The sequence below is a fragment of the Rhinolophus sinicus genome, chromosome 3, assembly GCF_057876585.1.
Source record: "Rhinolophus sinicus isolate RSI-liver-muscle chromosome 3, RSI-T2T, whole genome shotgun sequence".
In the NCBI taxonomy this organism is placed as follows: domain Eukaryota; kingdom Metazoa; phylum Chordata; class Mammalia; order Chiroptera; family Rhinolophidae; genus Rhinolophus; species Rhinolophus sinicus.
In genome coordinates this window covers 132,442,492-132,458,606 of record NC_142503.1, presented here as the reverse complement: position 1 = coordinate 132,458,606, position 16,115 = coordinate 132,442,492, and the positions used below count along the sequence as shown (strand labels likewise).

Below are 16,115 nucleotides of genomic sequence, written 5' to 3'. Positions count from 1 at the left end.
GTCTTTTGTTCCTAAATACCTGCATGTGTCAGAACATTGCTTGAAAAGAATTTGTACCTTGTGCTTAGAGCTAGAATACAATTATATTTCTGTTCTGTTTCCCTAAGTACATTGTTTACCAACTCACAACTTGAAGTCACCAATCCCTGTGGTGCTCTCTCACACACCCCGTCTTGGGCAATTTATTTTGGGTCAGCCACGCTGAGACAATGCCTGGCTGGGTTTGTCTGTTTGGCACTGGCCTTGAATGTCTGGCTAGGTTGCTCACTGCTGGTGGGGTGGATAAGGCAGAAGGGCAGAACTATGAATGATGGACTTACTGACCCAGCTCTTGCAGCTCAGTAGTAATACTGAGCTTGGGCAGTAATGAAAGTTAGAAATGACAGGTATTCTCCACGTTAGAGTACTGTGGGGAAAGTTTCTTAAATGCCTCCTAAAAACAAATCTGCACTGCATACCAGATAGACATGAAACCAAGATTTATTAAAATACCCATAGCATACTTACAATTGGAAGCCATGAATGCAAATTCCAAAAAAATAGAGTTCTATCTCTTGAAACAAATTAACAGAGGTATCAACAGATTAGGATAAATATAATCTATCACAGAGATAGAATTCTTTGAATAGACAATCTACATTTTCTAACCAATATATATTATGTACAAAAATACACTTGATGTAGTGACCAAGTAGTGTCAAGGAGGACACATACACACACACACACACACACACACACGCACACATTTTCATTATGTACAAATCAATATTGGTTCCTTCACCTTTCCTTTTTAAAAATAAATACTTCATTTGGTTGCAAATAACATTTACAAATTCAAACAATGAGTATTTCCAGCTTTGACAGAATTAATTATGCAAACAAATTAGAAATACATATTTTTAAAAATTTAAAGGGAAAAAAATACCTGAATCCAATTAGCTTATTACATTAAAAAATATCCATGTAAGGTAAGGTTTCATGTCTTTAAAGTGCCTTCTCATTTCTCAAACTGCCTTCATTGTTGCTGAAAATCCTTTAAGAAGGTTACACCTACAGATCGGTTCAATACACTTGAACAGAAAAGCCAGCGCTTTTGAACATCCAATTGTTGATTATTTGGGACATGCTTATACTTTCTTTTTACATGCTTTTAAGAGTCTAGCAGTTACTGTTGATCTGAACACAACCACAAATTGTCAACGTTCTGATCCTGATTTGTGGAGATATTTGAATCATGAGTAGTAGTAAGAATGGAGTGGCAATAAAAAGCCTATGATTCAAAATATTTACACAGAATTAAGTCAATTTGTCCAGTAGCACAGAAAAGTTACTTCACGCTTCAAACATTCAGTCTTATGCATCATAGTGGGTGACCTGCCCTGATCTATAATTTATCAAAAGAATGGTCCCAGTTAGACAGTTTTAAAGTAAAATCGATGAGAAATCAAGAAGGATGAGAACAAACCTCCCCTCAGCCTTCTTAAAATAAAGTAGAATAAAATGAAAAAGAAATGCATGTTCCATTTCTTTTATGGATTTTCCCCTCTTTGCCTAAGTGATGAGGTGATGCTGACATTAACAAGAGGCAGTCACAGCAGTGTGTCTCAGTCGGTGACAGCACAGTGCCCTGTCCAAAGGGCTGGGAAATGGAGCATAAGGTGTGAGAGGAGAGAGTGAGGGCTCAGGGAGACATTCGGCTGTCTGTGAGGGAGAGGGGTAAAAAGAGCTGTGTCCTGGAGAAACTGTACTGGTAAAGTGAGAAAAAAAAAATAGCTGCAGGGTGTGAGGGAAGGGGAAGCGGAAGCAGAGGTATTCAAAGGAGCAAAGTGAAATGAACCTAGATGCCAAAATGACTTTTGGGCAGGCACAGACAAAACAGGAAGGTCTAATGACAACCCACCCTATGGAAATGAGTCTGTAATTTAATGGTGTTATTTCAGCAAGCATAGGCCAGTTGCATTAGGGTACCTGCTTTTCCAGCACGTTGTCAGGCACTGACCACTATGAGATACTGGGCACTCTCAGTTTTTGCCTCATCCAGATTCATGGAGTTTCCATTGAAAGGCCACCCATGACACAACCATGGCAAAAATCACCAGCTCCCTAATGAAGCATTACATACATCAGCCAAATGTTGCACCATGGCCTTATTCAAATTGTCCTTCTTGTACTTCACTTGTCTCCCTCATCCCGTGGCTTGCAATCTCACAAGGCAGAATGAAGACACCTAACTGCACAGGGCAAATGCATTTTAGGAAGCAGTGTCCAGAGTCCAGAGTGTTGCTAAGAATATTAAACCTTAAAGGACTTGAGATAATTTACGTTTCCGTTAGGCCTGATTCCTATTAGGATGCTGACTGATTTCACTTAGGTTCTGGGCACACAGTCCAGTGCTGATGTTCCAGGCCAAAGCACGATTCCCTAAATCAAAGTCCGGGGGCACGCTGCTTCCCGCACTAGTCTAAATTAAAGCTCAATGAAAGGAAGACTGTAATGAATCAATGACGTTTGCTTTAAAGAGTCTTAAACATTATTCAAGCTCTAATTTTAAAAGTTTCTGCATTTGTAGGAGTATCTTAGTTGTATCTTTAAATTAGAGATGTTTTTTAATGCTTATATTCTTTGAAGATTACACGTCCTATTAGGGTAATATTATTTGTGTCTTGATAAACTGAAGAACTGCAGAATTATAAAATTAATAACTTGGAGTAGACCTATTCCTCTAGTAGACCTGAAAATCCTATGCGTGTCACCCTGGGCAGACAGCAGATGTGTCACTAGACTTTCCCCTTCACTCATGGATTTGTTTCCAAAGGAAATGGATGTCTTTGGAGGACTATGCAGAGTGCAGTCTCAGTGGGGCTGAGACCACCTTCTTTATGTCTTGGTGGTCAGGTGTGAAGAAATTAAATTATAGTTAGGGACAAACTGCCAAGAAGAAAGGGGAAAAAATGAGCTCAAACCTATTAAAATGTAAAGAATTTGAATTTCCTTCTATTCTCTTATTGGGAAGAGTAGTATAAGTTTTTTATGCTATATGAGTATACCTATTTTTATATATCTCATAGAAAAAAATCTGGAATCCAAAATTCATCCCAAGAGTTCCCAGAGAGTTGTTCCTTCCTGAATATATCTATTGTCCACATATGGGGAGGTAGAGAGTAATTCACCGGCATACTCAGTAGTCTATGGGACTAGCTTTTCATTTTGGAAAGCTGCCCAGATGAATAAACAAAAATATAGTTGTTTCCTGACAAGAATGGAAGCAAGCCCTGAAAGAGAACAATGAAAGAAAGTAGGTACAGCTTTGCCCAAGATGTTGACGAACCACTGTGAACGCATGCTGAAAACACTTGATTTCTTAGTTGAGGTGCTAAGTATAACGCACTGGCAGCTCACACTATACATGGGGAGAGATATTCATTCTCCTTTAAAGCATTTTCACAGTTTCAAAGACAGAGAGCCCCTTGGGGTCTGCATGGGTAGAATTTAGGGAAATGCTCAGGCTACAAAACAGCCTAGATTGGTAGAAGGTTGTCGATTCCATGGAGAAGAATTCCAAGTTCTTTGGAGGTGAATTTCTGCTGGAAACAATGGACTCATTTGCATTTTGCAAGTCCAATGCTATCAAATTTCACATAAAACATAAAAAAAAAAATAGCCCACAGAAGTATCCGAATAAACTTTTAGAAAGGGAGACAGACTAGACATTCTTAATATAAGGATAAGATTTTTTAAAAATAGAAAATTATATGAACATAGGTGGAATGTAGAAGAATAAATCAATGGCTTTAGCTACCACTTTCATATAAAAATCTTAGACTACGTCAGTCTTTCCCAGATCATAGAATGGAGAAGAAATTCATGAACAAGTACTTCATAGATGTAACATGCAATGAAGTCTGGAGTTCATTTGAGCTGTTGTCTGAAGTGAACCATCAGAGAAAGGAGGAGGAGGAGGAAAAGGTCCTCTGTGTTACTTTCTATCACAGTGTGTGTGGGGGTAGGGGTTGGAAGGGGGGCTGGGGTTAGAAGGGGAGTGAATCCAGTAAGGTCCATTGGGGGGCAGCCAACCTACTGAATGGGGCCTGATTTACTTCCCAGTCTCTTTGTTGGTAGAAACTTCATGCGGACTTAAGAAACCAAGTAAGCTAGCTGCCATTTTAACTTCTTCACATTTCCAAGTAAGTTTTCAACTACACAAATTTGCCACATGCTAAGTTTATATCACAGTGGTGGTTAAGAGTCTTGGAACAAATAAGACTACTGAATTGGCTTCAAGTTTTACATGTTAAAACTTTCTTGAATTCACTAGTGCCCAACAAAGCATTGCTCTGAAGGGTTTGGTAGATTGCCCATCCCTTGGGAGGGGAAATGAAGAATTGTGAAATTAACATTCAGTGCTTCTAACAAGGTGTCAACAACTGACGGGTGTGCAGAAATGACACAAAATGGACCTCTCAGTCACATACAGCTACGTAACAGAGCCGAGATATGCCTGGATTCAATTGCTAATGGGATTATAAATCCTGGTATGTGAGTCTAAAGGAGTCAGATATGCTGAGGCATGTTTCCGAAGGTGCTTTTCTTTAAGTGACTTCTGCACCAATAATAGAGAAGGTTCCAAGCAGTGGGATTGTTTTTCTCTACAGCTGGAAAATGGAAATATATCCAACAAGTTATTTGCATTTTGGAAAGGCTAAAAACTATTCAAAAATAAACTCATTCGATTTCACAGTATGTCGATTTTTGTGATTCAGGAACTAATAGACTAATTTGTGGGTTTCCAAATCTGTTGATGCTTTTTATTTTCCATTCTAGCTCTTGGCCTTTTCTTTTTTTTTTTTTTTTTCTTTTTTCTTTTCTGATTGAAATAGGCAGGATCAAAGTAAAATGAAGCTCAAATCTAACAAAGTTCTTCCTGGCAATTCTTAAAGACAATTTAACCTACTTTATAAAGTCATATATTTGATATTTGTATCAGATATTTTTTGGGAAAAGCTATTTTTTGGACTTCTTTCCTCTCCTTAACTCAGAAAGCCCTAAACTGATTTTACCTTTGTTTCGGGGAGGGGAGAGTATGACAAAACAGACCAGTTTAGGACGTCAGGGAATGAAGACGCTCCCCTGCCAACGTTACAGTCTGGTTATTGGCAACGAGACTGCAGGTCTGCGTGGCTGATTCCCCTTCACGCACTGACTAGGTGTTGTTTCCTGTGCTGCGGCGGGGAGTGATCTGCAGTCACGACACCAGGCAAGGGAGAAGGAGAAATAGAAATGAGAAAACATAACATTCAGGAAAGCCAGAATGTAGTTAAAACAAAAATTCCCCCATCGCAGGCAGTATAATCTATGGAGAGATGTGCAAAAGTACACTTACATCTCTTCTGCCACATCCGATCCTGGTCATACTGATGACTATCTTTGTGGAGGTTCCCAATATCACCAAAGAGTTTTATTCCTTCCTTCTGTTTCTCCAGTTGCAGTGTGTGAGCTTTTCATTTAGGAAACTCCTTTCCTTACGGTACTCATGGACAAAGGGGTTGCCTAAGGGAGGCTCAGGTGGTGTGCGCCTTCTACTGTCCTCACTGGAGGGAGGGGGGGTGGCACCCAATCTGACATTCAATTCCTCAACCAGGGGGCCAATTTGTTTTGGTTACAACATTTACAGATGCAATAGCAATACTGGGTTTCCTTACTGTACATTTCAGATTTCAGAAATTCTTCCTCCATAATTCCCAGATAGTTGTGGCAAGTATTTCAAGAGACATCATGGACGTCAACTCAAGTATTCAAAGGGCAACTGTTGGGCAGCAGATCCATCACCTGTGACCGTGGGGGCTCCCCCATCATAGTCATCCATTTCTGCTTGGCCACACTTTCCCCTTTTTCCTCCCCCTGGGAAGTTGCCTCTTCTTGGGTTAAAAGCCATACAGCACACCATCTTCTAACCCTATTTTTGACACCTCGCAGGTCTACTGTTTTTTTTTACCTACCATGTTTATATCATGCTCTGGTGTAATATGTAGCATACTTGTGTGCTCGCGGATGATGCCACTTACTCATGCAAGAATCTGAATTGCTATCCAACTGTACCCTCAGATTTAATGACTCTTAGCTAGGAAGAAAAGATGTTGTTTCTAATTTAAGATTTCTCAGCATATGACTAGTAAGGCAGGAGTGAGTGACTGGTTCAACACAGAGAAGCAATACCGGTCACTCTCCCTCTCGTTCAGGGACGGCTGTGCTTAGAACATCCACTTAAACCATGCTTGCCTCTTATGCCTAAGCTGCTAAGTGGTACCCCAACTACTTCCTCTTCATGAAAAATTTAGAGACATCTGTTGCTTTTAACACAATCTCAACAAGCGTTTTAGAGGAATCATTTTAAGGGTCCCCAGGTTGTGTTAGATGGCCCACCTTGAAACTCTTGTGACTCTTTACTGAGTATCAACCTAAGTTGGAAATGAAGACTGTGTCAGCAGTCCAGTACATGAGTGGACCTGGGAGGGGGCATCCAAATACATAAGGCAGGATTCAAACTGGGTGAAAATAATGGAAATCCTGCCCTGGTGCCTAATATACTGACATACTATTAATATATTTGACTACTCATACAAAATCATTAGGTTTCCTGAACAGAGGCAGGCGAATGTCACTCTTTAGAAATAATTATTTTACTGCTAATTTCTAGTCAGTCCATGAGGATGAAATCCAACTTGGGCTACATTTATCTAACTCTCAAGTTAAATATTTCCCCCCATGATTCTTCAGCACGGGTTCCCTGAGAGCTTGTTCTTACAGGATTATGCGGCCAAAATGACAGTCTTGCTTCTTGTCAGTGATTTGATTTGTGAGCATCCTACTTCAGGACCTGAACTGTATGACAGTGGCCCCATGGAAAGACACCTGCTGCTGTCTCCCGTCAAGTCTATAAGGACCATAAGGATCTAGACTTATGTTGGTCTCACTGAATTCTAGGTTGATTCCCAAGGCATTGGCAAAACAGGCCCTTTTCTTTTGAATGATAATACTAGAAGGAATGTCACAGAGCCCAGGATGGCTGTAAGTGGAATTTGTTTTAAATCAATGAATTCCTTAGGTTTTCTTCACGGTTAAGTGAAAATGAGGAAACACTATAAGAAAGCAGTATGAAAAGCTTCTTGCGCACAAGCACCTTCTTTCAGTCATGTAAATTCTTTACTAGCTTTTCTATTTTACTTGTCCCATCCTTCTGTTTTGAATTGAAAAACCAAACAAAACCATTTATGTTACTATATTCCTTTCTTTTGAATTGTTATAAAAGGTGGGTAGCACCTGCAAGAATATGGCTTCGGAGACTTGATTTGATCCTGACTGGGCATTTTTGATTCCCGAGATGGGCATGATATTAAGATATGGTGCTGCTTTAATTAGCTGAATCTATTATGTGGTCCCTGAGAGGGCTGATAACTGGCAGGCATTTCCTGGGTAGAAACTCAGGCACCTGGCAAGTTGAGAGGTTCTGGAAAGATCTCGGGGGAAGGGGCAGGCCACACACCGCAGCCAGATCGAGAAGGGTTTGAAGTTTGTTGTCCTTTTCTCTACTGTCCACCACCAACTGGAGGTGAAAGCTCGGACCTTTCTCCCTTCAATGCCCAATGATACTCTTTGATCCCTTTCTCAATTCACCCCCAGCCCCTCTTCTGCCCTCACAAGATAGATTAATTTCCCTTGCTACTCAAGGGGCAATGGTCATATCAGCTGCCAGGGTCTGAAAAAGCTGCCTATGCATGATATTCTACTCAAAGTTTAATATTAATGTAATTATGTTCTTTGTATTTGGATGCAGAAAACTTTTTTTCTGCCTTTAATTTTTCAGACATCAAAGACCCCTGCTTCACCCTTTGTCACATGCTGGTCAGTCAGGTCATGGTAAAGACTATGAGTAGCATTTGCTCTCCTGTCTGGAAAACACCTGCTGGTGTTAGAGGGAACAGTCCAGCCACACACAGTCCCAGAACATGACATAGGGCTCAGCTGCACATCAATATGTCATTCACGAACATTCTGAAATGTGAAATATGCTCTGTAACTGGGTCACTTGTCCAAGCAGTTGCTTTGACTGCAAGTCTGTCCCTGCTTACGTATCACTGGTTCTTCTGGGAGAAGGGGTGGAGAATCCCTGCTGATTCAGGAAACCGTAATGAACTGATATAAAAACAAAAGACTGGGTCTCACTTAATAGCTGATGTCAATTCCCTTATCATAATTTGTTCTCCAGGATGTTTATGGCTACTTAACCCCTTCTCCACCCACGTATAATTCCATTTTCTCTCCTTTCCGTTACATGAACAACAACAAGAAAATAACCATTTCTCTTGTCTGGGAAATACATAGTCTTGGACTTCTTAAAAAACAGTTTTGGTGAGTTTCAACATTTTTGGCGAGAATGATGCTTTAAGATCTTGCTGGAATAGGATCAAAATTAAGAATACTAATTAAATCAGCAGTGTGTAAAGGCTTGAACTTTCTCAAGGCAACTGTCATAAAAGATCCTTTTCTTCTGTCACAAATTTACATGTGTCAAGCTTGGACTAGAAAGCTTGAAATCTCCATTTTTTAAAAAAATTGGAAAATCTTGGTATTTCTTCTGGTCTTGAACAAAGTGAACTTAGGACCTCTACAAGAAACAATTATCAAATACTCCTGCGATGTTCCCTTAAACAGATTTTCGTTGTTTCTGTGGCTTAACAAGGGACTTCTTTAAGAAGGCACAGGATGCTCATTGCAGATGACCTCAGGAAGAGATGAGCAAAACAAACAGTAACGTATCTTTCAGGAACTTCCTGCAGCACTGGTGTTGGATCACGTAAGGTACTGCCCGTCTTGCTATCATCATTTTCATGTGTCTGTTTCAGTTGGTGGACACACTGGCTTCCTTCTGACGCAGTCTTTCTTTCTGTTGTTTGAGAAGAAAAATGAGTTTATTCTTTTTCTTTTTTCTAAATTTTCACCTTGCTCAAATTTTGATAAATTTCTCAAATTTTGGTCTAGAACGCTGAACAGAGTTGTACCAAACACCCAAGAAATGAGAGTATCTCTGCCCTCCTTTCCTGAAACCTGTTCCTGCCAACCTATCACCCGTACCCTCCAACAAACAAACAAAACGAATAACCAGCAAACCAAAATGAACAGTCAACCAAGTATATTCATCTAAAACACCAGCCTTTCTTATGCCACGCTGTTGTTCTGTGACGAAGGTGTTAACCTGCAGTGTTACTCAAAGACTCCTCCTATCCCCACCTGTGGCCTACTGATGGAATTAGGAAATGCTCAAGAAATTATCTCTAGAGAGTCTAGATATGGACAATTGAAATGGAAGGTGACCAGATTCAGTCTACGCACAAGGACAGGAGCTCCCATTTGGCCATGGAGCTCCATGCTCTGCTCTCCCTAAGCTTCCTTCCCAGGGACAGCCTTCTAATGGGGAAGGATAGGTAAGCCTGCTGGCGTGATGGAAAAATAAACTAGAGTGCGTGAAACAGAAACATGGATGCTTCCTGTTTCTAGGACTTCAGAGAAGTCAATACATTAAACATAGTGAGGATGGGTGTATCTGCTTAGGGGCAGGCAAATAGGAGGCTGAAAAAGAAATGGGAAGAGCAGATGTGGGGAGAAGCCCTTTGAGGATGGAGCCTCAGCTGCTTGTGACATGTGACATTGCACTGAATTACTATATTGGCCTGGATATAAACTTGAGTTGATGATTTTTGAACACCCATCCTGAGTTTGGATCCCATTCCTGACTTGTGAAATTGAATCTGGAATCGGTTTACAAGCTCTTCCTTAATTCCCCCTCAAACAAACATACAACAAGACAAACAACCCTAACAATCTGAGGATCACAACTGGGAGCTTGCTCACCATGGGGGTGACCTATAAAAGAATGCCAGCATAAGCCCACTGTTCCCCTTTGTCCACAGGGCTGAGTCCATTCTCTGCCTCTGAAAATAAGGTTTGGCTGTAAAAAGTTAGGACAGAAGCCCAAATAAGAAGCCTGGGAAAAGGGGTAGAGGCCAATGGAGGAAAATGAAAGTTATGCTTGAGCCCACTTCCACCCAAAAGCATAGGGATGAGTGTAATGAATACACTGTCAATGGGCACAGAGGTCATGTCCATTCAGGAAAGGGCTGTGTGCACTAACTGTGGTTGTTCCTGATGAAGCTTTATGACTCTGACTTTACCACTTCTCACTCAACATTCATGTAGCTGCTGATGGGATTGGTATGAGAGATAGCATGGTCCATCAACAGAAATAATCTCACTTTCTAATTCATGCTCCATTTAAATTGTCAAAGGATTTGAAGCAGCTGGCAAAAAGTACTTGTGATGCAAAAGGACAAAATAAGTAGCTGAGGGAGATCAGGGCATAGGGAAGGTAGGGTCTGAAAACCAGTGAGGAGAGTGATACTTCTACTTATCACTCATTGCTATTCTCCACTGCAAGGTCAACCAAAGCTGCTGAAATGTGTAATAACAAGAAAAAGAGCTAATATTTATTGAGCTCTTATTATATGCTAGGCACTTTACAGGTCTCTTCTCAGCTTCCTCAAAATACCCCTAAAGCAAAGGTAATATTATTTCCCCTCTCTTGACCAAAGAGGGAGGAGTAACTGACTGATTTGGGATTTAAACCCTGTCACCTCGTGTTCCTAACCATTTAGTTATTCTGACTATGTCAGGAATGAACAGTGGAAATTCATTATGACCCGTCCTGAAAACAGGGCTGTGAAGGACAACTTCTCACAGCCAGGAAGTCTGACAAGACTGCTAGTTTCTAGGACAGGGAGAGATATCAGGAAACCCAGGGTCTAGTGCTGGTTTTTGTTATCCATTTGTGAAATGATTCTGCGTCTCAGTTTTCCCAACTATGAAAAGAGGATAAACCCTACCCCTTTCTTTAACAGGGAAAAGGAATTAATGAGGGTGAAATGCTGAAACATTTCGGGAGAAAGGTGCTTTGAGGTAAGGTAGATGGATCATGACATGGGGTGGAGTATGAAAGGGTAAGTGACTCAATTTGGTTTATCAGGAAATGACCTTTGTTGAGTACACTGGGAGAACACACGAGCTGTGTGTTGTTCCTTACTCCTTCCATATGACCTACCATTCCCATGAGTTTTATCCTTTAAATACAGAAACACTCCTGGGTGTACCGCAGTTATAATAATTTTGGGGTAATGTTGAAAATGCATCTCACCAGACTAGCCGTGGGATTGATTTTCTTTGTCTCCACTTTCTTCTCTGATGTCAACTTGCTGACTGATTCCTGAGCCATTTTCAATCTGAAATTGAAACAGAGAGTGGGGGTGGGGGGAAGAAGAGAAGGGAGCAGGAAAAAAGAAAGAAGAAAAAGTAAGAGGTCAGGTTAAAGAGAGATTCAAATGATGTTGAGTTAACCAATCAACAGTTTAGAAATATAGGAATGGTTTTCCAATGCTTTAAATTATTAAATTCAAACTCTAATTAGGTGTGAAGACATGTCTTCCGTGTTATCAATAGTAAATTACCTTCACTCACTGAGACGCTCACCTAGATGACTTTGGGAAGCCTGTGTTTTTGTGATTAATGCGGGAACTTCTAATCCATAGAAAACTGGATGCACTCACTTTACTCTTCTGTATACTTCAAGGCTATCTGGCTTGTAATCCACTCAGTACACAATATGGACACAATTTTGAAAACTGAAGTTTTCAGGAAACATGAAAACTACAAATATTAAAATTCACTAATTCACATCAAGTAAAAAGACAACTGACAAAAATGGAAGAAAATATATGTAAATCATATACTGGACAAAGGACTTGTATTCAGAATACACGAAGAACCTTTACAACTCAAATAAAAAGACAAATTACCCAATTAAAAATTACCCAATTAAAAAGTAGGCAAAGGATTTTAATAGATATGTCAACAAAGATGACATACAAATGGCCAATAAGCACTGGAAAAAATACTCAACAATATTAGTTGCCAGGGATATGCAAATCAGAAGAAGCCACATCGAGATTGGAACCGTTTCCCTGAAAATAAGACCTAGCCAGACAATCAGCTCTAGTGAGTCTTTTGGAGCAAAAATTAATATAAGACCTGGTATTATATTATATTATATTATATTATATTATATTATATTATATTATATTATATTAAAGACCCAGCCTTATATTATAGTAAAATAAGACTGGGTCTTATATTAATTTTTGCTCCAAAAGATGCATTAGAGCTGATGGTCTGGCTAGGTCTTATTTTTGAGGAAACATGGTAGGAGGGGCAGAGATGTGGAATGCCATAGGCACGTGTGGCAGTTAAAAATTGGAAGGAATATTTCAGCTGTGGAAGTCCCCCCTGAGAAGCAAGGGGTCCCAGCCTGACATCGGGCTCCCCAACCCAGGGTTCCAGTGCTAGGAAGAGAAGTCCCCATAACATCTGCCTATGAAAACCAGCAGAGATTGTGGCTGAGTAAGAAGGCTGCTGGAGTCCCATGTACTCCTCTAAAGTACCCACACACGGACTTACTTGTTGACAGACTCACTTGCTCTGAGCTCCAGAGTTGGGGCAGCAACTCGAAAGGCACCAGGGTCATATGGGGAGGAAGTGAATTGTCTGGCTTTAAGATGAGGACTGGAGACACAGCTTTCTCCCTGACAGAAGTGTTGGCAAAAGGCATTGTTCCTTTGTTGAGCCTTCCCCAACCTAGCCAGCACATACAGGTGGGTGCCATATCTGAGTCTCCATAAAACCTGACTGACACTGTTGGCCCTGAGCTGGTGAGACCCCATCACACTCAACTTGTGGGCCCACCCAAGCTGCTTCCAGTGACTTTTCTGTAGAAATGGCCTGTCTTGGCTCATACTTTGGACTTTCCTAAAACCTCAGAGTTCACAAACTGTAAACAAACATCATCTGGCCTTGGTGTGCTCTGTACCTCTTGCTAGCAGCTCCATGCCGGTCACCAGTGGCAGCCAGCCTCAGTTCGCAGTTCAACCTGTCCCTCCAACCCTAGCACAAGTAGCAATGATCCAAAGATCACTTTGTAACTCACATCAAGTGGCCCCAGGCAGGGCACAGCCAACAGCTGATCTTGGTCTGCAACAGAACCCCTCTCAAGAGGACCCAGAACCAGCACACTTGGTGGCCAGCTTCACACCACACCAGAGCACTAACCAACCACCTCCACAAATGACAAACCCAAAGGGCAGACTCAGCAGGCACCAGAGCCCTGCTCAAGTGAACCTGCTGTATAGGGTCAGCACCTGCCCAACAGCTCCTCCACTGTAGTCACAGCCAGTCCTCACAACCAATCAGTCTGAGAGTCAATCCCTCCCCTTGACATACAAACAGCAACCAAGGCTTAACTACAACCCACAACCTATACAGGGCACACACAACACACACAGGAGACATACCTGGAACACCTGTCTAGGGTGACCAGGGAGACTGCACCACTGGGCTCCACAGAAAACCTACTACATAAGGTCATACTGCTACGACTGGGCGGCATAGCAACTCTACCTAATACATAGAAACAAACACAGGGAGGAAGCCAAAATGGGGAGACAAAGAAACATGTTCCAAATAAAAGAACAGAACAAAGCTCCAGAAAAATAACTAAACAAAATGGAGACAAGCAATCTACCAGATGCAGAGTTCAAAACGCTGTGTATAAGGATGCTCAATGATTGCAGTGAGAACTTCAACAAAGAGATAGGAAACATAAAGTGGAGATAGAAAATATAAAAGAGAACCAGGCAGAAATTAAGAACACAATAACTGAAATGAAGAATTAGATGGAATCAACAGATTAGATGAAGCAGACGATCAACTTAGCAATTTAGAAGATAAGGTAGCATAAAACACCCAATCAAAACAGCAAAAAGAAAAAAGAATCCAAAAAATTGAGGATAGGGGCCTCTGGGACAACAAAAAATTAAGGGGTCTCTGGGACAACATTAAGCATATCAACATTCGCACCATAGGCATACCAGAAAGAGAAGAGAGAGAGAGCAAGGAGTTGTAAACCATTTTGAAGAAATAATGACAGAAAACTTCCCTAATCTGGTGAAGGAATTAGACATATAAGTTTAGGTAGCACAGAGAGTCCCAAACATGATGAACCCAAAGAGGCCCACACCAAGACATATCATTATTAAAATGCCAAAGGTTAATGACAAAGAGAGAATTTTAAAAGCAGCAAGAGAAAAGCAGGTACCATGTTTCCCCAAAAATAAGACCTAGCCGGACCATCAGCTCTAATGCACCTTTTGGAGCAAAAATTAATAGAAGACCCAGTATCATATAATATCATATATTTATTATATTATAAATAGGATATTATATTATATTATTTTATATAAGACCTGGTCTTATAGTAAAATAAGACTGGGTCTTACATTAATTTTTGCTCCAGAAGATGCATTAGAGCTGATGGTCCATCTAGGTCTTATTTTTGGAGAAGCACAGTAGTTACCTACAAGGGAGCTCCCATAAGACTGTCAGTTGATTTCTCAACAGAAACTTTGCAGGTCAGAAGGGAGTGGCAGGTAAGGAGGGTGGGGGGTGGGGGGTGGGAGGTGAGGGTAAGGGGGATCGAATATATGGTGATGGAAGGAGAACTGACTCTGGGTGATGAACACACAATGGGATTTATAGATGATGTAATACAGAATTGTACACCTGAAATCTATGTAATTTTACTAACAATTGTCACCTCAATAAATTTAATTAAAAAAAAAAAAGGAAATATTCAAAGTGGTGAAAAGCAGGGACCTACAACCAAGACTACTCTACTCAGCAAAGCTATCATTTAGAACCCAAGGATACATAAAGTGCTACCCAGACAAGAAAAAGCTAAAAGAGTTCATCATCACCAAACCAGCATTACAAGGAATGTTAGAGGGACTTGTTTAAGAAAAATAAGAAAAAACATGAAAAATATGAATAATAAAATGGCAATAACTACATATCTATCAACAATTATTTTAAATGTAAATGGATTAAATACTCCAATCAAAAGACATAGGGTGGCTGAATGGATAAGAAAACAAGACTCATACACATGCTGCCTACAATAGACTCACTTCAGATCAAAGACATACAGAGACTGAAAGTAAAGGAATGGAAAAAGATATTTCATGAAAATGGAAACTAAAAAAACAGTGGGGTAGTAATACTTATTCCAGACAAAACGTACTTTAAAACAAAGGCAATAACAAGAGACAAAAAGAACCCAGTAATCCCACTTCTGAGTATTTATTGGAAGACACCCAAAACACTGCTTCGAAGGGACATGTGCATCCATATGTTCATTACAGCATTATTCACAATAGTTGAGGTCTGGAGGCAACTTGGGTGTCCATCAATGGATGAATGGATAAAGAAGAGGTGGTACAGATATGCAATGGAATATTACTCAGCCATAAAAGAGAATGAAATCTTGCCATCTGCAACAACATGGGTGGACCTAGAATGTATTGTGCTGAATGGAGTAAGAGAGAGAAAGACAAATGCTATATGATTTCACTTATACGTGGAATCTAAAGAACAAGATAAACGAACAAACAAAACAAACAAATTCATAGATATAGAGAACACTTTGAGGATTACCAGATGGGAGGGGGTTTGGGAGGGTGCGTGGAAAAGGTGAAGGGATTAAAACGCACAAATTGGTAGTTACAAAATAGTCATAGCATCCCTATGTAAAGTATAGTATAAGGAATCTAGTCAGTGAGATTGTAATAACTATGTATGGTGTCAGATGGGTACTAGATTTATCAGGTGATCACTTATTAAGTTATATAAATGTCTAAGCACATGTTGTACACCTAAAACTAATACCGTGTTTCCCCGAAAATAAGACCTAGCTGGACAATCAGCTCTAATGCATCTTTTGGAGCAAATATTAATATGAGACCCAGTATTATATTATATTATATTAATATTATAAGACTGGATCTTATATTATAGTAAAATAAGACCAGGTCTTATATTAATTTTTGCTCCAAAAGATGCATTACAGCTGATTGTCCAGCTATGTCTTATTTTCAGGGAAACACAGTATATTACTGTATGTCAAC

At 40.2% G+C, this 16,115-nt stretch overlaps 1 protein-coding gene across 4 annotated transcripts in view; it reads right to left on the bottom strand.

Annotated features, from left to right (window-relative positions):
* Positions 1-462: 462 nt before the first annotated feature.
* The window catches only part of FMN1 (formin 1), a 380,104-nt gene continuing 364,451 nt past the window's right edge, over positions 463-16,115 (bottom strand). For all 4 annotated transcript variants that reach the window (XM_074327933.2, XM_074327935.2, XM_074327934.2 and 1 more), the window contains 2 exons: positions 11,243-11,327; positions 463-8,941 (listed from right to left, as the gene is read on the bottom strand). In XM_074327933.2, the coding sequence (XP_074184034.2) occupies positions 8,897-8,941; positions 11,243-11,327 (130 nt within the window). In that variant the 3' untranslated portion in view covers positions 463-8,896. The remainder of the gene's footprint in view (positions 8,942-11,242; positions 11,328-16,115) is intronic.